Source organism: Esox lucius, chromosome 25, assembly GCF_011004845.1.
Source record: "Esox lucius isolate fEsoLuc1 chromosome 25, fEsoLuc1.pri, whole genome shotgun sequence".
Lineage (NCBI taxonomy): Eukaryota > Metazoa > Chordata > Actinopteri > Esociformes > Esocidae > Esox > Esox lucius.
In genome coordinates, this window is record NC_047593.1 from 18,807,450 (window position 1) to 18,832,376 (window position 24,927).

The window sequence follows — 24,927 nt, forward strand, 5'->3', positions numbered from 1 at the left end:
TTTCATCAAAAAACAGGAGTCATCTCACAATGCAACTTTTGCAGGCGTTTTCCCAGACATTCACAGTGTTCACATTCATCTTGGGATGCTGTGCGTGGCGGCTTGAAAATAAATGACCTTTAAAAGTCAAGTCAACGTGTCACTCTATGGCACAAACGGTCTCGGGCAAAAAAAAAAATACCCAAAATAAAACCAGTCTGACAGGAGGTTTCAAGGAGCTTTTAATGTCAAAGTCAAACTTATACACATTTTATCATCATGACCATGATAATCAACATGAAAATCACTGTGATAATCACCATGATAATCACCATCATCAACCTTTCTGTCACATAATCTCACCTGCAGCCTCAATGGTGTCCTATTCCCACCACAGTGGTCTACGTTCAACCCCGGGAGCGCAGGCACAGCGTAGGGAATAAGAGTGTCATTTAGGGACACACCACTCCTCCACGTCTTCATTAGCAAATGCAATTAGTTCAATAATGAATGACAGTTAATAATAGAGCAGCAACAAAGATGCGTTGCCACCCACACAGAACAATTAAAGAAAAATAGAGAATTAAAAAAAATAAAAGTATTTTTTTATTTAATTTTTGTAATCTTTATTTTTTTGTTTTTTTTTAATAAGTGCAAGAATTGAAACAGGTAAAACATGCCATTTTGTCTGTTATTCACGTTGTTCTCGGTTCCGCGGGTCCCTCGGTTCTACTGGGTAGTTTTTACGGTTCTATACATACATTAGATGATCCATGGGGAGGAAGAGTATGAGCAGGGACCCACCCCAAAACGCCCCCTAGTACCTATCACTTAAAGTAGTGCACTATTTTGTCCCATAGCTCAGGTCAAAAGAAGTGCACTAAATAGGGAAAGGGGCACTTATTGGGACACACAACAGGATGTGCCTTTAAATACACAAATATCTTCCTCTAACAAAAGAAAGTTCTAAATGGGTGCAAATATCTCGTTAAGACGTCATTAAGCTTGTTATGATGCTGCCGCCCACTCCCTCTCCGGGCCCATCTATCCGGGCCGAGGAGAATTTAATGAAGTTGTTTTTTAAACGTGCAGTATATAAAAACACACCCACACACACGCACGCACGCACGCACGCACACACACTCTATCTCGCAGGCTCCGCGTCCCCAACGACACCCTGTCCCCTAAGTAGTGGATCACAGCCAGAGGGGCTCCTCGTGTAAAATGTTGTGTACTAGACAGGGGACAGGGGCCCATTTAGGATGCAAGTCAGGTTTATTTACACTGTTCCTATAGGTCTGTATTAGTCTGGGTAAGGAAAGACTGGTAGTAGGGTATTATGAAAGGACAGGAAAAAAACTGCATTAAAACAGCAGTTTGACGCCCGAAGGAAGTGATCTGCCCTGCTGGACACACAGATCCCCCGAGCTGTTTTCAGTCCCCCGTAACAAAGTTCTCTTGGCCGGTTGGTGGCCACCGAGTTCCACTCCTTCTCCCGGTTCCAGGATTTCTTGAGGTCCGGAGGCAGTATTTATTTGTCAGTAGCTGAAGGGAGAGCCAGAAAACCCGACAAGGATTTTGGCATGGGCCGATCCCAATCCGCTTTGAGCACCCTAGCTCGGACCCAACGAGCCCGGAACTGCAACCCGCACAGAACGTTAAGTCCGTTGTGGCATCGGCACATCAATGACTCGGTACTACCAATCGCAGACCTCCAGAGGAGGACAGAAGGTTCGGAGACGGCAGGAGACGAAAGTGGACGTTGGAGTGAGGACGGGGGTGGCGAGAAGGTCAGCGTGTCTGTCTATCAAAAAACAGCATTGGTATAGAAATCCGGGTAGGGCGAGAGAGCGAGAGAGGAACAAACATAGAAATACAACGCAATTCTAATTCTACCGGATTCTAATTCTCGTGGATTCTAATTCTAGTGTTTTCTATGGGAGCCTTCGTGCTACTGTATTTATAAAGACGCCCAGTGGGTTATTCTACGCACCCACCAGAGTATTATACACACCATTGGCCCATCTTACCTGAGAGTTGGTTTGTGTTTAACAAAAGCAATAGTGGCTCTCTCTCTGCACGGGGCCATTCATTCCCCTGGCTTCATTTTGACCGCGTTCCCGACGGGTCGCCTCTCTGGGCTGTTTAGAAGCAGCGTCCGGACGCCACAGTTTTAAGCGTCCGTTCGGCGCGAGGCTTTTTTCAAATTTTCTTTTCAAATGCCGCTGCTGTTAACCTCACACATGGGGTCAAGGTCGCACGCGCACGCGCACGCCCTCTCGCTCCCTCTCATCCACTCCTTGAGAATAACAAGGATGTGACTTCACACACTGATGGTCTCTGTCCACAGCCTTTCACTCTCATCCACGCCTGTCTCCCTGCCTCTTCACCAACACACACTTCTACATATATACTACATGTTTTCAAAGAGGCGTCACCCACCCCCCCCCCACAAAAAAAATAGGGTATCCGGTTTTCAAAAAACCCGAATGAGCATTTAGCCGTTTTCTTTCATGCAGGAAAAAAGATACGTTTTTCTTTTTACAGAACATTTGGTTTGTTCTATGACTTAGCTACTACTTACAGTTAGAGGAATATTTTAAATATCCCTTTAATGTATAGCCAGTATATAGACAAAAACGTCCCTTTAATGTCTTGAAATATGAATACCTATTTAAATACATTTCATGTTTACATACTGCATGAAGGAAAGGGGGTGGAGGGGATCAGGCAAAATGGTACAACTAGTTTTCAGAGAGGCAATTATGTTATTATGTGAAAGTATAGTTCTAAGCATCTATACCCTCTGTGTGTGTGGGTGTATGTGTGTGTGTGTGTGTGTCAGGCTGTGGAGTCATGTACAATGTCCATTACGAATGGGGACAGTGCTATCTCAGTCTAAGGCTATGAGGTGAAGTTTCCCCTAGATACAGATCCCGGAGTGATCTGACATCAGCCTCTGGGTCGGGGATGGTGAAACCACTTGACCACATCGAGGTCTGGAAATTCAACAGAGAGCTGCACACAAAAAACGTCGACCGAATCGTGTCCCGTTATGTGAAAATATATAGGTCCATTATCGGTTCTGCACACTTCCCAGTTTTAGAATGTTCAAATCCTGCCGGAACTGCTAAAGCCAAAATTCCAATTTCCTCCCCAATGTAAACCTGACTTAATTGGCTGACAGCACCTAGGTTCGCCCACGCTCCGTCTAGAGGCAACTTCACCGACTCTAAGATATACATATACAGAGTCTGAGGCAGAGAGACAGCGGAAGTTTCATTTTTCATAAGACAACGCTACAGTAAAATTGGCACGGACATTAGTGTGAACCTTGTACACCGAATGTTAAGAGCTCAGTAAAAACGCAATGTTGTTGTTGTTATTAGCTTTTCTTGTATCCCTCCTCAGTCTTCTTGTATGTTTTTTCAAAATACCTGATGTTTATTCAATCAGTTCTGTTTTTGTAAGTCCATGTCCCCCTTCTAAAGGACCTGACTAAATGCTACGGGAAAAAAAATGTTTGTGATTGGTTAGATTCTGATAATTTTCGTTGTGTGACTGGTTAATATCGCAATAGCCATGTGATGGTTGGTGGGTTAGATTTAAATCACATTTGATTGATTAGCATAATGTCCATTGAAAATGATTTTACAACGACGGCTGTCGTTCAACTGGCTAACCCTCCATGGGTGCTCTGAATGGCCAGATCGATTTCGATCCATCCATCTCAGTGAGTGTCCCATCAGTCCTGAGGCTTGCATGGCATCAGGGCCAGTTCCTTAGTCTTACTTTCCCCACAGCTCCCCCGCTGGTGGGAGGTTAGGCATGCATCTGATTAGGTTTAAAGAGAATAAAAAAAAGAGAAGTTTCCACTTGACACTGATCTAAAGTCAGTATTGTGTTGCTCTGCTCCAATTCTTAGGATCCAGGTAGGAGTACGCTGATCCTAGATCTGTGTTTGAGAGAAACTTCTACCCAGAGTTCTGATTAGATTAAGAGTCAGAATGTCACACCAGAGCACCATCTGCTCTTCCTTTGACAAAGACCATCAATCCATATAAATATGAAGTGTTTAGCATCCAAAAGTTCAGATTAGATTCATTTTTTGGCAAGGAGTTCAGTATAATCAACACCTTTTCTCATTTTTTTTCGACACACCTCGTAGTCTTTTCTTCTTGGAGTTCAGTGTCCTAGTTTCTATTCTTCTTTTTGTAGTTTCTGGATGTCCGTATCCTTTGCTGGTCAGTCTCAACAATGCAAATCAAAAACATGACTGGTCCCATGTCCCCCAGTCACGATCTGCTGCTGGTCAAAGTTCTCAAAAAAATTAAATAATGGACCTTTCCGGTGTTTAGAGAACCAACAGGGTGGATCATTCCATTGAGTCAGAAATGGGGGTGACCCAGCAGTGGAGCGACCCATTCCCCCTCCTCTCACAGGTAGACCTCTCTACGGGAGAGCGTGAGGCATGACGTGGTCTTGTAGTCCCCCGTCCTCGTCAGTGGAATGACCTCTGGGGGGTTGACCCCGCCCTGAACGCCGCCTTCCTCCTCCTGATGCCGTCTCCCAAACCCGGCAGAGCTGAACGTGTCGTACGATGCCGACGTCATCTTCCGGTTGAGCAGGTTCCGGTTGTGGTCGCCCATGTTCCTGTTCAAGCCGTCTCCGCCCACCAGGCTGCCGAGAGGATCCCCGTTTCCCAGCGGTAACCTCTGACCCGCGCCACCGACCCCTACGCTGACCACGCCCGGTTCCGAGCTCCCGGCGCTGCCGCCGCTCACGCTGTCGCTGTCTTCCTCGTCGTCGTCGTCATCGTCGTCGTCGTCGCGGTTGTTGTTGTTGTCGTTGCCGGGGGACGTGAACGTGGACAGGCGGGGCGGCTCGCTGCCGTGGCGCTGGCGTTGCCGGGGTGACGGGCGGATGGTGGCGGGCATCCAGCAGGTGTCAGAATGTCCGAACTCGTCACACTCCCTGGTGCATTTTCCTGTCAGGGCCACATCTGGAAGCTGCCTGGCATCTGGGGGGGGGGGGGGGGGGGGGGGGGGGGGGGGGGGGGGCAGCAGAAATATATTGCACATTTATAATCATTTCCAGAGTAGGCTTAGGCAATATGTAAATTGTGAAGTCATGCTAATAAAGCAATTTCAATTGAATGGAATTGAGAAAGAGAGAGAGAGAAAGAGAGGTAGAGAAAGAATAAAAAAAGATAAGAAATAGCCGGTAGGGAGCAGACACGAAGAGGAGAAGAGGAAAAGCGAGAGAAGGAGACAGACAGGAAAAGTGAGAAAGAGCTATAGAGAAAGAGACACGGAGGAACAGACAGAAATCGTGAGGAGACGAAGGGGAAAAAGAGGAGAGAGGTTGTTTTTATTAAAGAATCAATCACGTCTGGTAGCTGTCTGGCAATCTGTCACTGTGGGATTTAAAGAAATCCCCTAATAATGCAGAACACTGTCATCATATTGGTAATAATAGCAGCAACCAGAGGATGTTTGAAAGAGGGAGAGCTACAGTCCAGACATGACATTCACTGGCCACCGGGTGGCGCAGTGCATTAGAGGAGGCTGTGCTGTCTCAACATTCTCTGAAGACTTGTTGTGATGGGCCCCTACGAGCTCAATCGTGGTTTCTGGCCCGGGAATGAGATCCCCTCCTGCATACGTGTGCTTCCTGGCTGAACCGGAACAGTGTGACCGGAAACAGAAGCGCTTCCCGTGGAAAGCTGGCTCGTAGCGAGATATGGATCGCAGTAAATTCGTGTTTTTGTTTGCTTATTCGGGATCGGTTACATCGGCAACATGGGCTTTCCTCGCAATCCTGGTGACCACAAGGGGTCGCTATACAGCGCCATGGTTCAGCCCAAAAGCTTGGTCCTAGAAATTGGACAACAAAATCTAGTGCATGCGTGACCTCGCTAAGCCCCATGAATGAAACCGGTCTGGACTTGTATCTTAGATCTATAGTCGGAGGAGAAGGAAGGATATAATCTGTTAATATCGGATTAGGAATAACAGATTATTTTTGTTGGAATTAATCTGGTAATAATCAACATCTACAATCGTTTATTAGATTACAGGGAGAGGGGGAGGGGGGGGGGAGTGGAACAGATTGAGATACTTCTTTACTAGATGTGTAATAGAATATTTAGAATAACACATTTCTTACTGAGATATTAAAGATTTTTGCAAGGAAATATATAAAGCAGTCTCAACAGCACCAAACGGTCAATAGGCCAAATGTCAGAGGTCAGTCTGTTAATGAGGTCACCTGAGTCATGACCCTATGTAGACTGATTTCATGTATGCAATTACAAAAAAATAAATATATATATTTATTTTAAGTGGTCTCCAGATATTACTTAAAGCACTCTCTACAAGTCATTTGAGCGGCTTGTGACTGTAAAAAATGTATTTCTCAATTTAAAGGGATCTCTAGACACAGAAGCAAACCTTTGAAGGGTATGCTTTATGACTACAGTTATAGAGGGTAGTCATAGAAACAAGTTCCAAAAAAAGTTGCTCAAAAAAATATATAGACGTTGTGAATAAAATAAACATTTAATTAAAAATATATTTTTAACAACCTTTGCACTCTGAACACAATATGTTTCTGAAGAGAAGTCTCCCAACTTAATCCAAGCCCTATGTCGCTAACAGAAATACAGCAGCAAGAAAAACTAGGAAGAGTTTCGCCCTCTCTGTTTCAATAGGAAGCAGCCTCTGAATGGTCCCGGCTATCACAAACTGGATTTACTCCCAACAGCAGAATACACACTCATAAAAAAGACTTGCACACAGTCACACACAAACATACACATGCACAAATAACACACACACACACACATATAAACACAACATTAAAGTACTGCAGCAAAGGACTAACTGGCTGACCTTGACAAGCAACGGGCGAGCAATGGAACCAAACAAATGAACACACACAGCCTTGGCAATTCTAGACTTTGCTAAAAACGGCCAATAGCAGACGGAATCCGCACTGTATAACCACCCACAGCCAAGCCAGAGGAGAGGGAGGGGAGGGGGGGAGATTGGGAGAGGGTGGGGAGGGAGAAAGAGAGAAACTAGGAGGAGATATGTATTCAGAGACGAGCGAGAGAGGAGGGAGACAAGCGTACACAAATGAGAGGAGAGAGACAAGGAAGAAAAAGAGAATGCCAATGGGAGAGAGAGAGGAGAGAGACCAGAAAGAGAAGGCCAATGAGAAAGAGAGAGGAGAGAGACCAGAAAGAGAAGGCCAATGAGAAAGAGAGAGGAGAGAGACCAGAAAGAGAAGGCCAATGAGAAAGAGAGAGGAGAGAGACCAGAAAGAGAAGGCCAATGAGAAAGAGAGAGGAGAGAGACCAGAAAGAGAAGGCCAATGAGAAAGAGAGGGGAGAGAGACCAGAAAGAGAAGGCCAATGAGAAAGAGAGAGGAGAGAGACCAGAAAGAGAATGCCAATGAGAGAGTAGAGAGACAAGAAAGAGAACGCCATTGGGAGAGAGCGTAGGGAGACAAGAAAGAGCATGCGAATTAGAGGGTGTAAGTACAGTAGTGACTTGAAGTACAACCTCTAACCTCCACTCAGAACCTTGACAAGAGCTTCACATAACGATACAGCAGAGCGGTTGACACTGAACTACCAGGCATGTTTCTCACCGTTCTCCACATGCTCCTCTTCGCCCACGCTGCCCTCCGGGGTGGTCCGGTCGTACCCCTCTTCAGGCAACGAAAGGGCCCCCAGGCGGGGTCCACAGGAGCCCTTACTGCTGGGAGTCTCGGAGTCCTCCAGACCGCTGTCATAGCAGCCGCCATCCTGGGGCCCAGCCACCACCGAGAATGTTACCCGTCGGAGGGTCCCCTGGAGAGACCGGCAGGGATGAGGGGATGGAGAGAGAGGGGGATGAGGGGATGGAAAGAGAGGGGGATGAGGGGATAGAAAGAGAGGGGGATGAGGGGATGGTGAGAGAGAGGGATGAGGGGATGGTGAGAGAGAGGGATGAGGGGATGGAGAGAGAGGGATGAGGGTTTGGATTAGGAGGGGGATGAGGGGATGGAGAGAGAGAGGGATGAGGGGATGGAGAGAGAGGGATGAGGGTTTGGATTAGGAGGGGGATGAGGGGATGGAGAGAGAGGGGGATGAGGGGATGGAGAGAGAGGGATGAGGGGTTGGATTAAGAGGGGGATGAGGGGATGGAGAGAGACGGGGATGAGGGGATGGAGAGAGACGGGGATGAGGGGATGGAGAGAGACGGGGATGAGGGGATGGAGGAAGAGGGGGATGAGTGGATGGAGACAGAGGGGGATGAGGGGATGGAGACAGAGGGGGATGAGGGGATGGAGACAGAGGGGGATGAGGGGATGGAGAGAGAAAGGGTGGTATGATGAAGAGAGAGACCGACATCTGTTAGAATGGGAGTATACATCTGGAATGAGGTGGTCGTTAAATATCACAGGAAATAACAGTCACTTTTTTAAACACATTCCGCAAACTACTTTTCCCATAATTCTACTGAAAACGGACGGTTTCTGTTAGCACTGACCCTGAAGGATCCTTCTGGAACAGAAAACCCACTTCTACACCCTCTCTGTTGCTACATGACTGATTTAGCCCTGTGCAAATTACAGCCCAACTAAATTAGCTTCTCCTTTAATTCCCACTTCAAATCTTAAAACAGGCAGAGAGAGAAAGACATAACGAAAGAGAAAGATGGAGATAGAGAGAATGGCAGAGAGAGAGAGAGAGAGAGAGAGAGAGAGAGAGAGAAACTAAATAACTAAAATATTGCTAAAACATTACAGAACGATGACTCTGAAGAAACGCCTATGGGCAATTTCAGAAAAATGTACGGATAAGACAGATACATTTCATCCATTCACTGCATTTCCCCTGAAGATCACAGTGGAAGCATTATGTCGCAATCAGCGTGAGAGAGAGAACAAGATTTTTTTTTTTTTATACCGACGAACAGAGAGAAAAAGGGGCGAAGACTGGATATAATTAGATAGAAGGGATCCCTCGCTCAATCCATCCGACAAAAAAAAGGAGAGATGAAAGGAGGAGGGGAAGAAGCGAGGAGAGATGAAAGGAGGAGGAAGGAGGATAAGATGTGAGGAGAGATGAAAGTGGAGAGGAGGGGAGGAAGAAGGAGAAGTGTGTCAATCATGGATGTCCTATCTGATACACAGAGAAACAGAAAGAGGAGGAGAGAGGGGAGACAGAGAGACAGAGAGAGGGGAGACAGAGAGACAGAGAGAGGGGAGAGAGGGGAGACAGAGAGACAGAGAGACAGAGAGACAGAGAGAGGGGAGACAGAGAGACAGAGAGAGGGGAGAGAGGGAGACAGAGAGACAGAGAGACAGAGAGACAGAGAGAGGAGAGAGAGGGAGACAGTGAGACAGAGAGACAGAGAGAGGGGAGAGAGGGAGACAGAGAGAGGGGAGAGAGGGAGACAGAGTGGGGGGAGAGAGGGAGACAGTGAGACAGACAGAGAGAGAGAGGGGAGAGAGTGAGACAGAGAGACAGAGAGAGGGGAGAGAGGGAGACAGAGAGAGACAGAGAGAGGGGAGACAGAGAGAGGGGAGAGAGGGAGACAGAGAGAGGGGAGAGACGGAGACAGAGAGACAGAGAGACAGAGAGAGGGGAGAGAGGGGAGACAGAGAGACAGAGAGAGGGGAGAGAGGGGAGACAGTGAGACAGAGAGACAGAGAGAGTGAAATAGAGACGGAGAGAGGGGAGAGAGGGAGACAGGGAGAGGGGAGAGAGGGAGACAGTGAGACAGACAGACAGAGAGAGGGGAGAGAGGGAGACAGAGAGACAGAGAGGGGAGAGAGGGAGACAGTGAGACAGAGAGACAGAGAGAGGGGAGAGAGGGAGACAGAGAGAGGGGAGAGAGGGAGACAGTGAGACAGACAGAGAGAGAGAGGGGAGAGAGGGAGACAGAGAGACAGAGAGAGGGGAGAGAGGGAGACAGAGAGAGACAGAGAGAGGGGAGACAGAGAGAGGGGAGAGAGGGAGACAGAGAGAGGGGAGAGACGGAGACAGAGAGACAGAGAGAGGGGAGAGAGGGGAGACAGTGAGACAGAGAGACAGAGAGAGTGAAATAGAGACAGAGAGAGGGGAGAGAGGGAGACAGAGAGAGGGGAGAGAGGGAGACAGTGAGACAGACAGACAGAGAGAGGGGAGAGAGGGAGACAGAGAGACAGAGAGAGGGGAGAGAGGGGAGACAGAGAGAGGGGAGAGAGGGGAGACAGTGAGACAGGGAGACAGAGAGAGGGGAGAGAGGGAGACAGAGAGACAGAGAGAGGGGAGAGAGGGGAGACAGAGAGAGACAGAGAGAGGGGAGACAGTGAGACAGAGAGACAGAGAGAGGGGAGAATGAAATAGAGACGGAGAGAGTCAGAGATTGATACAGGATCGTATGTGTGATATTGACAACGCGAGATAACTTGGTAATGGAGTCGATTAGCACTGAGTCTGCATTCTGCATTCATCAGGATTGTCACATATGTCTGGAACTAATAGGACAAGCAGGCGTAAACACACACACATTGTGCACATTCTATCACTTGAAAGAAAAACAGCTTTGGGCTTCTTCTCTCCCCCTCTCCCCCCCTCTCTCCTCCTCTCTCCCCCTCTCTGCTCCTCTCTCACCCTTTCTCTCCTCCTGTCTCCATGTCTTCTGCCATTCACAATTACCCCTTCTCTCTCTGTGTCTGGTTTATGATGTAAAGATCAATTCTGTGTCCTTGACTTCACATGACTCCCTCTGCTCTGTCTCTCTCCCCCTTCCTCACCCAGTACTCTCGCCCCGTCACCAGCTGTACTGACCTACTCTCTCTCTCTCTCTCTCTCTCTCACCCCCCACCCCTCTCTCTGTCTTATACTAGCATTGTTTCCGTAACAAGCTTGTCAATGTTTAGCAACAGTGTGTGTGTGTGTTATGAACATAACACAGTGTGTGTGTTTGTATGGATATCTGCGACACTTGTGAGCATATCAGTGTGTGTGTTTGTGTAAGTCTGTTATGAGTATAGCAGTGTGTGTGTGTGTGTGTGTGTGTGTGTGTGTGTGATTGTGTGTGTGTGTGTGTGTGTGTGTGTGTGTGTGTGATTGTGTGTGTGTGTGTGTGTGTGTGTGTGATTGTGTGTGTGTGTGTGTGTGTGTGTGTGTGATTGTGTGTGTGTGTGTGTGTGTGTGTGTGTGTGTGTGTGTGTGTGTGTGTGTGTGTGATTGTGTGTGTGTGTGTGTGTGTGTGTGTGTGTGTGTGTGGGTCAACTCAGTCTTCAAAGTAATTAGAGTGTAAACCTTGTCTCTGCCGGTTCAAAGAGAATTAACAAGGCCTGGTTAATTATGAGTCTGTATCTCACGTGTTACACAAGTGTACATATTCAACGTAGACACACACACACACACACACACACGTTTGTGAGTGTGTATGAATGCAGATGTGTGTTGGTTTATTTTTATTTTCATGTGCATATCTGTTGGTCTATTTCCATGTATATGCCTATATATATATATGTGTGTGTGTGTGTGTTGGTCCATTTCCATGTAACTGTATGCATGTGTGTGTGCATGTGTCTTTTCAGGGTTGGAGGGGGGTTATTTCCTCATTACATGAGTGTGCATATTCATCAAAGTGGATGGGGTATATGCATAAACCACAAGTACAAATATCTAGTGGGATTAGAGAGAAACAGATCTAAAGCCACAGGGCGCCACACACACACACACACGCACGCACGCGCACGCACGCAGTCCATATCAAAGCGCTGCAATATATTTGTAAATGTTTTCCTACAACAGAGGTGTGTTCAGGCTTTTGTTCTATCCTGGCTGCATCAACCAGGCTGACTTTCAAAGGCTTAAATTATCTAAGCTAGTTTATTACAACTTTAATCTTTTTGTTCACTACTGTGTATTTCAATTGTATAGTTCCATAGAAACAATTTGAATAATATGTTTTTTTTGTTAAGCAACTGGGTAAACAACCAAGAAATGTGCTAAATAAATAGACTGATTGTTTGTATAGACACTGACAGGACAGACAGTCCCAAACGGAAGCTATTATCAAAGCCAATACCATATTGACATTGTTTCCTGACCCAGGGACTGAAACCCAATGACCCTGAACTTGTTTTTCGACTAAAATCTAATTCCCCCTGTAGCTCAGGACAGCAGGTTTGTTTCGGGGGGTCACGCGGACCTCAAATGTATACACTCATGATTGTTAATTGTTTCTTAATGAAATTGTCCGCTAAATGACACGTCCCGTGTGTCTGCTGAGCTTATCTGTGTCATCCATTTATCTGTGTCATCCATTTAGCTGCTTCTTTCATTTAGCTTTGTCATCCATTTAGCTGTGTCAGGGTTTGGAGGGTTTTCCTGCTCAGGTTGTGTGGTGACCTGTGTGAGCAGGGGTGAGCAAGCATGTGTGTGTGTGTGTGTCTCTGTGTGTGTGTGTGTCTGTGCGTGTGAGTATGTGTGTGTGTGTGTCTGTGTGTATGTCTGTGTGTGTGTGTGTCTGTGTGTGTCTGTGTGTGTGTGTCTGTGTCTGTGTGTGTGTGTTCCCAAGTGACGACGAATGTCTAACGCTACTTTAAAGTGTAACAACCACGATTCACACCGATGCTTGTGTGTGTGTCCTCAGGTATTTGGAGAACCTCAGGTGTCCAGACACTCATCTTCAGAGACAGGCTGGGACTGCTAGCGGGTGTAGGATAAGCTGAGATTGACCAGCAGGCCTCCACACAGAGTGCTGCCAAGCTAAAGGCAACATGTCGACCGATGCACAGCTTCGACACGCCCCGGCAAGGCTTCATCACGGCAAGGCTTCATCACGGCAAGGCTTCATCACGGCAAGGCTTGGACATGGCAAGGCTTCATCACGGCAAGGCTTCATCACGGCAAGGCTTCATCATGGCAAGGCTTCATCACGGCAAGGCTTGGACACGGCAAGGCTTCATCACGGCAAGGCTTCATCACGGCAAGGCTTCATCACGGCAAGGCTTGGACACGGCAAGGCTTCATCACGGCAAGGCTTCATCACGGCAAGGCTTCATCACGGCAAGGCTTCATCATGGCAAGGCTTCATCACGGCAAGGCTTCATCACGGCAAGGCTTCATCACGGCAAGGCTTGGACATGGCAAGGCTTCATCACGGCAAGGCTTCATCACGGCAAGGCTTGGACACGGCAAGGCTTCATCATGGCAAGGCTTCATCACGGCAAGGCTTGGACACGGCAAGGCTTCATCACGGCAAGGCTTCATCATGGCAAGGCTTCATCACGGCAAGGCTTCATCACGGCAAGGCTTCATCACGGCAAGGCTTGGACATGGCAAGGCTTCATCACGGCAAGGCTTCATCACGGCAAGGCTTCATCATGGCAAGGCTTCATCACGGCAAGGCTTCATCACGGCAAGGCTTCATCATGGCAAGGCTTCATCACGGCAAGGCTTCATCATGGCAAGGCTTCATCATGGCAAGGCTTCATCATGGCAAGGCTTCATCACGGCAAGGCTTCATTACGACAAGGCTTCATCACGGCAAGGCTTCATCACGGCAAGGCTTCATCACGGCAAGACTTGGACAAGGCAAGGCTTGGACACGTGTCCAGAACTCTACTGGAGGGATGTGATGCTGTGCTTCCAACCTGGAAATTCAACAGATTGTTTTTTTCTTTGATGGTGGTTAAGAACTATGCAGATGTCGGGGAAACTCATTAGAGTGGAACTGGGTTGGGGTCTGGTCGGGGGAACATGCCAAACAGGTCTCTTTTTCAGACCCACCGGAACTGGTTCTTCTAGCCAGGGCATCTAGGATAATGAACAACATACAGGCCAATAACCCCAAAGGATTCTGGGTCAATACCTGTAGTATACAAATATGCTACATCCCTCCTATACTAAAACATGTTGACAATCTCCTGAATGTATAGTCTACACACATACTGCATGTAAAGTGTGTGTTCAGGTAAATTATATATTGCAGTAAAAGCACTGCAGACTTCAATCTGTTCTTGGGCCTCCTTTTCTCTTTCTCAACCACTCCAATTTCGCTCTCACTCAGTCTCTTTCTCTGTCCCCCTCTTTTTTCAATCTCTCTCTCTCTCTCTCTGGAACGTCTGCCTTCCTGTCTCACCCCTCTGCTGTCTCTCCTTTTACCCCATCTTCTCCCTCCCTCCCTCCCTCCCTCCCTGCCTCCCTCCCTCCCTCCCTCCCTCCCTCCCTCTATCCACTAGCAGGTGATGTTGAAGTATCTGACTATCAAGATGGAGTCTGTGACAGGAATAATAAACACCACGCAGTACTGCAGAGAAACAGAAAGACGGAGAAAGTGACAGGGAGGGAGAAGGGAGGGAAGGAGAAAGAAAGGAGGAGCAGAGAAAAGGGAGGAGGAGCAGAGAAAATGGAGGAGGAGCAGAGGGTGCAGGGGGGCCAAGAGGGTGAGAGAATATATATATTTTAAATACACAAATAAATGGAAACAGGACGTCAAGGACACTCACTTTTAACTATGCTGATGTGTAGAGTAGAAATACTAATAGTGCCACTAGTAGTAGTAGTAGTAGTAGTGATATTAGTAGTATAATTAGTAGAAGCAGTGGTAGTAATCGTATTTGTAGTAATTGTAGTAGTAGTAGTAGTAGTATTATTAGTGGTAGTAGTAGCAGTAGTTGTAGTCATAGTATTCACAGTAGTCATAATAGTAGTAGTAGTAGTCATAGTTGTATTAGAAGCAGTGGTAGAAATGGTAGTAGTCATGGTAGTTGTAGTACTAGTTGTAGTAGTAGTGGTAGTAGCAGTAGTGGTAGCAGCAGTAGTAGTAGTAGTTGTAGTCATAGTAGTTGTAGTTGTAGTAGTAGTGGTGGTGGTGGTTGTAGTAGTCATAGTAGTCATAGTAATAGTTGTGGTAGTGGTCATAGTAGATTTAGAAGCAGTGGTAGTAGTGGTAGTAAACACTATTTACTATCAGGCATGCTAGTGCCATGTACTGGGGTGAATTTGATTTCTCTGCAGCTTGATCAAATCCCCTGTGAGGTTAGTCTTCAAAATGGCCTGAGTCCCTATTCCATATCTGAAGGACCCGGAGAAACGTCTGATATTTCAGTGTAAATTATGAAATCACAAACACACACACACACACACACACACACACACACACACACACTCCCCAATGGGACAGTCTCCTTAACCCCATTCAGTTCTACTGGATACTGGCACTGCACAAATGATATTGGAAAGAGTGTGTGCATGTGTGTGTGTGTGTGTGTGTGCGCGCGCGTGTGTATGTGTGTTTACAACAGCGTGGACGCTGCATCCCTGCTCCCATTCACAAGAACAATCAAAATCATTATAATTAAGCTACTCAGAACTCCCCCCCTCCCAAACACACACACACACACACACTGACAGCCTCTCGCTAAGCTCTCCCTTTCTCCCAGCTGTACGCCTCGAGTCACACAATCACACCAAATCACTGTTCACAGAGAGAAGAGACTCTGGATCAGCTATCATTGTGTGCTATAAACGTCCGGCTAGAGGAGAATCTCTAAAACAATGGAAGACAAAAGAGGACAGAGGGAGGGAGGGAGGGACGGAGCGATGGATTGATGGAGGGATGGAGGGAGGGATGGACGGAGGGACAGATGGAGCGATGGATTGATGGAGGGATGGACGGAGGGACAGATGGAGCGATGGATTGATGGAGGGATGGATTGATGGAGGGATGGATGGATGGATGGATTGATGGAGGGATGGATGGATTGATGGAGGGATGGAGTGAGGGAGGGATGGATGGAGGGTTGAGGGGGTTGGAGGGGAAATGTGAGACGCCAGCTCAGAGGACGAATGAACAAAAGTTGGATCAGCTTAAGTCTTTTGTGTGTGTGTGTGTGTGGGTGTATGTGTGAGGGGGTTGTCCATGTAAATGTAACCATTTGTTTTAAACTACAGACACACACACACACAGAGGTATCACACAATTTAGAAGGCTGAATTAGATGTTTGTTTAAGTCCCCAGAATGTCAGCTATTACTGTCAAGACGTCTTGCAGCTTCCAAGGGGTGTTGCTGTGGATTGGTGGATGGGCATAACATCTGGTCTCCAGCCCTGAGGCTCACTGGTTCAATCCTGGTGCTAGGCACACCTTTTCTGTTTAAACCCTCACCCAAACCAATCAGAATAAATGCCTAAACTTAACCGTGGCATTGCTTCTGTTTCAATCCATCCCAAAACCCAACCCCTTAACTTAAGTAACGAGGGGTAATGCCTAAATTAAACAGGGGATTTTGTTTACGCAATATAATATTTGATGTGGGTCAGAAATATATATATATTTTCAAAACCAAGAAGGAGCGCAGCGCCAGCCTTGGAAAGGTTTGGCTAAATAAATGGGTTGTAGGTGCATTGTGGCTTGTCCTTCACTGGCCAATCAGAACATCATCAGTGGCCAGTGATGTTGTGGCTTCATGTTGGTGCGTTCATGTTCTCTGAATCTGACCCAAAACAATGATTTATATCCCCAAATGAGTGTTAGCGTCCATTAAATAGGTCTATGTAGACATGTCCCTTGTTTAATAAGTACGTTAACCGGAACATCTAATGTCAGTACATTCAATGTGAAAATACATTAAATATATGCTATTATAATCCTGTATTTGCTTACAATTAAAATACTGTTTAAAAATAATGAAAATACAGTATTTGCTTACAATTAAAAGGCTGTATTAACATCTAATTTAAATACAGTACATGCATGAAATATATACATATTATTCACACTAATATCAAGGCTTTTTTGATAATGGCTCACCACAAACTGATATCAATAAATATTCATTATTGAATGAACCTGAAAGAAGAGTAAACAATGACCATAAACAGGATACTTCTACATATAAGTTTGGTTTTATTCTTTTGAAATTAAACATGACCTATGTTTCCAGAAGGACCGTGTGAACACAGACTAACCATCAGGAGGTTTTATTTTATACCAAAACGGGACCTGGATTGCTTAATGTGGGCTGATAACACAACCTAGATAAAAAGGGGATGTTGATCTTTTAATAGAGCTTTGGGGATGAAAATGCATTTTCCAGTTGTTCTCAAGAGCCACAGTCGTTCCATAGTCTTCAGTACGTGGGATTTTCATGGACTTAGACAAAACAAACTCTGTTCTCTGAGAGGGGGAGACGACGCTTCATAAGAAAAGAGGCCATTTCTATTATTCCATGCATATATGGTTTGTGAGCGTTGTCCCTCAGCGTAGGCTGCGTTGACATCCAACACCCTCCCTATGAAACAACTTAAACAGCCCTGACAACGCTGCATGTAATCTGCATTTCTGATCATGTTGTTGAAGGTCATGTCTTCAATATTCCCACCCCTCCTGTTTAACTGTGGGCCAGTTGCTGGAACTCAGGCATTTATCACCAATCCATGCTGGACAGATCGGCCCGTTGTTGTCTCACGTATAAAAAACAGCCCAAAGAAAACCAGCCAAAATAAATACTTCCTTGTCCGTAACTGACAGCGAAGGCATATGATGAGGCACCATTAACGTTGGTCCTTGTTTTGCTCAACGACAGTTGGCCACGCGCACCAAACGAAACCTTGACCGCGCCCTGTCTGTAACCAAGCCAACCGCTCCTGTCTGTAACCAAGCCAACCGCCCCTGTCGGTAACCAAGCCAACCGCCCCTGTCTGTAACCAAGCCAACCGCCCCTGTCAGTAACCAAGCCAACCGCCTCTGTCTGTAACCAAGACAATCGCCCCAGTCCGTAACCAAGCCAACCAGCCCTGGGGTGAAAGGTCTCAGGCCCGGCCTGGGTGGGACCCCGAACGGTGCAGCCGGCACATGCGGACGCGACTGGCTCGAAGGGGTCCCACGTCCAAGTTGGAGGAGTTATTTCGGCGTCCCGGTGACCCATGGCACAATTTTCCAAACGTCTGTCGCCTAGCTACCGAAAATAATCCAGACTATGGTAGCAACACGGGAGTTATGTGGGAGTGTCATGAAATGGAACTCCCTATTGCCCAAACACTTAACATCTATCCCCTCCTATACCATACCCCCCCCCCCCACCCAGCTAGCCTCTTGCCCTTTAGCTCTAACCCCAAATCCCCTGGTCCCCTAGTCCGTCTCTAAAAGACAGGCTGTGTCTCTTGATGGACAGTGGGAAGAGAGTGGGAGCTGACAGACACACAAACACAGACAAGCACAGACACACACAGACACACATACGCACAAACAGACAACGACTGGGTAATGAAATCAGTTCAGCATACAGTTGGGTGCATTGTGAAGGAACCAGCCTGTTGGTGCCCATCTCAACAAAGACGACTGTTATAGAGTGGAAGAAATGACTGTTTTATAGACACACACACACATGGTGAACAGTGTGTATCACCACACACACACACACACACAGTAAAGAGGGATTCGTGTGCAGTGCTGGACAATGACACAAGCCAATCAAAGGCCATTGAGACATCCGGAGCCAGGGGTGCAGTAACACCAAGGTCCGTCCCAGTCCGCGTCGCCTCCCCCGGCTCCGTTCTCTCCCTCTCCCCGAGTCTCTACCCCCCACTCTTTCCATACGTTTATACTCCCCCTCTGTCCCGTTGTGACACAACGACAGATAGACAAAGATAGGTAAACGGATGGAGTGGCGGTGATAAAAAGAGAGAGGGGTCGAGTGGTAAAACGAGAGAGATGGAGCGAGAAGCAGCAACTCTATTAAGAAACAGAGTAAACAACCGTGTGTCGACAGTGGCTGACAATGTGAGCCAGCAGAGATCATTGAGATCCATCTCGTCCGGTTTGCATTCATGCCAGTCGCTAAAGGATGGTTAAACACGAGGCTAGCACTGCTTAACATTGCTGTCACACACACACACACACAGACACACTACGTGAGAGCGGCACATTAACTCATACATACATTCAGCATTCGGTTCAGGGGGTCTGTGTGTGTGTGTGTGTGGGTGGTTAAATACGTCTATCTCATTGAGCGTCTGCGCGTGCGCGTCCGTGCGTGCGCGTCCGTGTGTGTGTCCGTGTGTGTGTGTGTGCGCGTGTTGTCCCTGTGATAGACACAGTAGAGGAGAAGTGTCTGTCAGGGCAACGCGGGTCACTGTGACAATGGCCTCTGTGTGTGTGTGTGTGTGTGTGTGTGTGTGAGACATGGGGACACGATAGACAGTCGGAGGACACTGCACCCTTTCACTTCTCTGCTAATATTTCTCATGGCCTTTTTTCCTTGACGCAGTATCTCTCCATCATTCTCGCACTTGGCTCTTTTTTGACGCAGGGAAAACATAATCAACTCTTCTCTCTCCCACTCCCTCGGCTGCTTCACTCACCCCTCCTCTCTCTCTCTCTCTCTCTCTCTCCCCCTCTCTCTTGCGCAACTTCTTCCTACCTCACTCCACATATTTCTCCCTCTCTTCTCTCCCTCTCTCATCCCTGTCTCTCTCGCTCTCCCCCTCTCTCGTTCCCTCCCTTTCCCTCTCTCATCCCTGTCTCTCTCGCTCTCCCCCTCTCTCGTTCCCTCCCTTTCCCTGTGTGTACAGTTCTGTATAATTAATTTTGCTTTCATTTTCACAGCATTGTAAAATATTCTTCTACTATGCTAACAGGCATGTGTGTGCGTGTGTGTATCTGTGTGTGTGTGTGTGTCTGTGTGTGTGTCTGTGTGTGTCTGTGTCTGTGTGTGTCTGTGTGTGTGAGTCGATACACCAGAGACAGAGTGCAGAGAGGAAGACCTAGCAAAAGAGACGATACTGCTTAAAGAATCTATCAATATACTCCAGTGTGTTAGTGTGTGTGTGTGTGTGTGTGTGCGGACTGACTGTGTAGATTATAGTCATGGCCAAAAGTTTTGGCACCCCTGCATTTCATTTAAATAATGCAAATGTTTCTATAAAACTGTTCAAATTCAGAAATATTTTGGTATCCACATGTGTATTCACTTGGTTTGCAGTCAAACCAAAAAATCTGAACAATTTACCAAATCTTAGCTAATTAAAAAACATACAAATACAATTATTACAGGCTTCTAGAAGCAATGTAAATAATTACACCTCAATCAGGTGGTTCCCTTTTATTTTGGAATTAAACTCACCTGTGGTCTATTTCAGGTGCCTGCAATATGAAAATCCTCCATCCAACCAGTTTGAGTAAAGGACTCATCCTCCTGTTTGGTGTAATTAGCGGTGAGCAGGGAGAAAATGCAACCAGATTACTGTGTGAGGAGGCCAGACACAAGATTGTGGCTCAGCATGTACAACCTCAAGGCTTCAGGTCCATCCTCAGAGACCCTGACGTTCCTGTTTCCACCATACATAACGTTATCCAGACGTTTAAGGCCCATTCCACTGAGCCAACCGGGGCTGCAAGCAATAACTAGAGTCTAGACCGCACTGAAGAGCTGTTGGAATGGAGGAGAAACCTCGATCAACCTCCTCGCAGACGTAAGCCGACCTTCAGACACGAGGTGGTTTCAAGTCGCACCATCCGTCACCAACGCAGTTAAAGGGCGTCGTATGGCACAGAACACACCGCTGAGAGAACTGTAAGAAAGCCCGATTGCAAATCTGCCAAAACACACTGGAATGTCCCACAGTCCTTCTCGGACATTAGTGTTTTAGTAAAACACAACGAAGCCTCGGAAGAAAACACTTTGCCCAGAGTCAAACATGGATGAGGTCTGGAGAATACCAAGACTTGTTGGAGGGCAATGCTGAACCCGGTTTTAGAAAGCTGGGTCTCCAACCGAGGTCATGGGCCTTCCAGCTGGACAATTACCCTAGACGCACTTCAAAAAGCACCCAGGAGCGGTTCAGGATAAACACTGGACTGTTGTGAGTTGGCCAGCCTGAGGAGAGACTGGGCCAAACTGCCAGTACAGAAATGACTATAGGAAGCTCTTTACTGCAATTATTTTTCCTAAAGGCTGTGCTACAAAATATTGAGTGTAGAGCATCAACAATTTTGTTAATGCTAAAAAATGAGTTAAAATTGCACAAAGTAGTCGGTCTGCACAAATATTTTCAGTGCTAATATAACAAAATACTTTTGACAACCTGACCCTGGCTTTAAAACGTTTGTGTGTATGTGCCTCGCTTTGAATCATTAACCCTTCAAAAATGTACAGTCATTCTAAAGTAATTTCTTTACATGTACAGATCAGTAAAATATCTTGGTTTGCCATGAGTTATTATAACTGTGAGAACTGTTTTTTGTAGCGTAGTGACGCACACGTGCACGCACACACACACACACACACACAATCCAACAGACGGATCTCTGCAGTCACAGCGTTTAAGAACCATGAAAGTAGTTAAAACAACCATATCCTTCTATGCCTATGTTTAAACAAACAGCTTCATTCTCATATTTGCTTTTGTTAATTCATCTGTTCTGAAAAAAAGATGTAGAAAAACTGATATTTTATGATAAACGAGCCGCCCCCCCCCCCTTCTTGCTACCTCAGTGAAGCGTCAGTGAAATCCACTAAATCTACCGTGCTAACGCTGAGAAAACAGCCAATTTGCCAAAAAGAAATAGGGATAACTTTTGACAACAAAGTCCTCTAATAGCACCCAGAATGTGGATAGATTCCAGTGTGAAAAAATATGGTTCTGATGATGGCTTCAAAAACCTCAAAGTCCTCTTAATGGTTATATCTGTCTCATATCTGTCTTCCCTCTATTCACTGGGATGCTCCAATCAAAATGTCCAAGTGCCCTCATTTCGGTGGTATTTAAAAATAAGTTGCTTATGTCTTCAGTCATGTAAATAATAGCAAATCGTGTGGAACGTGTTCATGAAAGGTCTGGTTTTGGCCCTATGCTATTACTTCTTTTCTCCTAGTAGGTGCAAGACATTGTAGACACTCCTTGAAAAGGTGGGTTTTCCAAGAAAATGGACAGCAAACGCTGTTCAAGAGGAAGCTGATTCCACCTTTGGGGGGCAAAGACAAAAGAAGAGTTTTGCATGGGTTTAATGAGTCGCCCATGTTTGCTAATTCCCTCATAGGCAAATATCTCCACTGATATGAATATATGGCACACACCTACTCTATGAGTACTGGATACACAGTATTATATAAAACTACAGGCCTAAATATAGCATTCATATGCCCATCTATACACTGATCTACCACTGACTCAGACAGAGCAGGACAGGAAAGCTCTTGAGAAAAATGCAATGCTAGCCATCTCACAAAGTCTCAGGGCAGTGGTTCCCAACCAGGGGCACTAGGTCCCTATGGGGTTCCAGTTCTGTCCACAGACGAGACCCGTTAGACCAGAGGCTTACAAATGCACGAAGGGTTACTCAGAGGAAGTACTCAGTGGAGGGTGAAATTCAGTACTTGGTACAGTCCCGTCGCAGGGAACCACTGGTCCAGGCGAAGGTATTTTGTCTCCAGCCGGCGTGTTAGCTGAGACAACAGTGTCATAGTTCAAACAGGCCCTTGGCCAATCGGTTTGAAGAACGGGATGCAAACATATTCCCCATGTCACCATTACGACTATAAGAGCCTGCGTTGAAACGTTCTGAGCCAGACGTAGTCGAGGTAGGCCCATTATCCAGGAAGTTATCGACGTATTCCCGCGGCACTAAAGCAAAGATTTTGACAGGGACTGACAGAGGTTAGCCGAGGCTGTTGAGCTCTGCTTGGAGAATTGCTGCTAATTGTCAATCATGGCTTCTCATAAGCCTAAGAGCCACTAAACACTGTGACCAAAGCATCGTCTCTGGTATATAGAAGTACAGTCGGTGCAAAATGTACACGTTTCTACTTGAGAGTGTGTGTGTCAGCTTAAGTATCTGTGTGTATGCACGTGCATGTGTGCTTGAATGTGTGTTTATATCTGTGTGTGTGTGTGTGTGCAGGTATCTGTGTGTGTATTTTCTTACAGATGGTGGGTGAGTGCCCCTTAAGATCTCCAACAGATGGTGTGTGTCTGTGTGAGTGTGTTTGCATGAGTGTGTGTGTGTGTGTGCATGTGAGGTTGTGCATTTGTGTGTCTGAATGGTTGTGTGTGTACTTTCAGAGACTTATCAGGTGGCTTGGTCAGATGTGCTCTTCCTTTTATCCCACCAATTAGACGCTCCCATTTCATCCCCATGGAAACTTGTTTGGGGCCTAATTGGCTGTTTTATTTGCATCACTTTGATTCCAGTTAAGACTGTGTGTGCCTCTCCCTCTGCATGTGAGTGTGTCTCACTCTGCATTATGTTTGTGTCTGTTCATGTGTGTATCGCTCTGTGTGTGTGTGTGTGTGTGTGTGTCTCTGCTTCTGTGTGTACTGGTGTGTGGCTAATGCTTCTCTCTGCATGTTTATCTGTGTGTGTGTGTGTGTTTCTCTCTGTATGTGTTTTTATGAGTGTGCGTGTGTGTCTCTCTGCATGTGTGTTTACTGGTCTCTCTGCACATGTGTATCTCTATGTATGTGTCTCTCTCTGCGTGTGTGTGTGTGTGTGTGTGTGTGTGTGTGTGTCTCTCTCTCTGCGTGTTTCTGCATGTGTGTGTGTGTGTGTGTGTGTCTCTCTCTCTCTGCGTGTTTCTGTGTGTGTGGATGTATCACGGGGCAGGTCTCTCTAATGCATAGACAAAAGAGGTCTAACTTCTCTAGCGTTCCCCACCTGAATCTGTGTGTGTGTGTGTGTGAGCGTCCTTATGTGTTTATGTTTCTCCAAAAAGTCATGACCAGGCAAGCAAGGATCCTTCCCAGAGAATGAACACAGTACTCCCCACTACTGGGGGGTAGCGGGGGGCTGCGGACCGGAGCTGCTTGTGTTGGCCTGCACACTCATACCTAGGTAACGCTTAGATAAGACACACACGCCATCAAGACTTTCTTCGCAGGTTTGACCTTGAGAGGAAAACATCCCGCTATATCTCATGCTCTTTTTCTTCCTCCCCTTCAAACCTTAGCTCTCTCTCTCATCTTCTTCTTCCTCCCCTTCAAACCGTAGCTCTACAACTCCCCTGCTCACCTCTCCCTCTCCCACATCTCTCTCACCCCTCTATCTCTCATTTCTGTCTCAACTAGCTCTCGCTCCCTCTATCTCCATCCTTTTCTCTCCCCCTCCTAGAGAGCGTTCGTCACTCATATCTTGTTCTCCATCTAATTTCAATTGGTTTCTACCACTTTCTAAAGGCAATCAATTGGTCTCTACCACTTTGGTTTCCCTTACCTACCCAAATCAATAGAAAACCTGTTATACGGTAAACCAACAGAAACCAGTTACAAGGTTAACCATGTCAAACCAGTCACAAGGTAAACCATTAGAAAACAATTACAAGGTTAATCATCAGAAACCAGTCACAAACTTTACCATCAGAAACCAGTTACAAGATTAACCATGAGAAACCAGTTACAAGGTTAACCATCAGAAACCAGTTACAAGGTTAACCATCAGAAACCAGTTACAAGGTTAACCATCATGTCAAACTAAGCTGGGAGTAATAATGTATTTTCACACTACGATGACTGCGCCCTAACTAACAACTAACAAAACAACCTACTATCAACTTGTTGTGTATTTTTGTGTCTGTGACTGTGTGTTTGTGTGTGTTTAGATGGAGGCCAGGTTTTGCTGGCAGAACAAAATATATATATATCTCTAAATACCAATCCCCTGCAGCAAAAACACTTTTTCCATCAAAAGCTTCTACTAGTATTAAAAACACAAAAACATCCTGGAAAGAGACAGAGACAGAGTGTAAAAAGACAGATAGAGGGAAACAGAAAAAAAAAGAGAGATAGGGTGACAGAAATAAATATCTCCCTCTCTCTCTCTCTCTACATATATATATATATATATCCCTGTGAGTGTGTGAAAGACAACATTGAGAATGTCTATAGACAGAATAGAACACTGAATAAATTGTATTTACAAAATCAAATATTGGGTTCTACTTTGCCCAAGG

The 24,927-nt window shown here is 46.3% G+C and overlaps 1 protein-coding gene across 2 annotated transcripts in view; it reads right to left on the bottom strand.

The window, feature by feature from the left end:
• Positions 1-203: 203 nt before the first annotated feature.
• pcdh7a (protocadherin 7a) overlaps positions 204-24,927 on the bottom strand; it is a 50,282-nt gene continuing 25,558 nt past the window's right edge. Inside the window, exons 5-6 of one of the 2 annotated variants that reach the window (XM_029118383.2) lie at positions 7,636-7,837; positions 204-4,999 (exon numbers count right to left, since the gene is read on the bottom strand). In XM_029118383.2, coding sequence (XP_028974216.2) covers positions 4,416-4,999; positions 7,636-7,837 — 786 coding nt within the window. In that variant the 3' untranslated portion in view covers positions 204-4,415. Of the gene's footprint in view, positions 5,000-7,635; positions 7,838-8,307; positions 9,155-24,927 lie in introns of those variants that run through there. The other variant, XM_034291158.1, reaches the window with a different exon arrangement.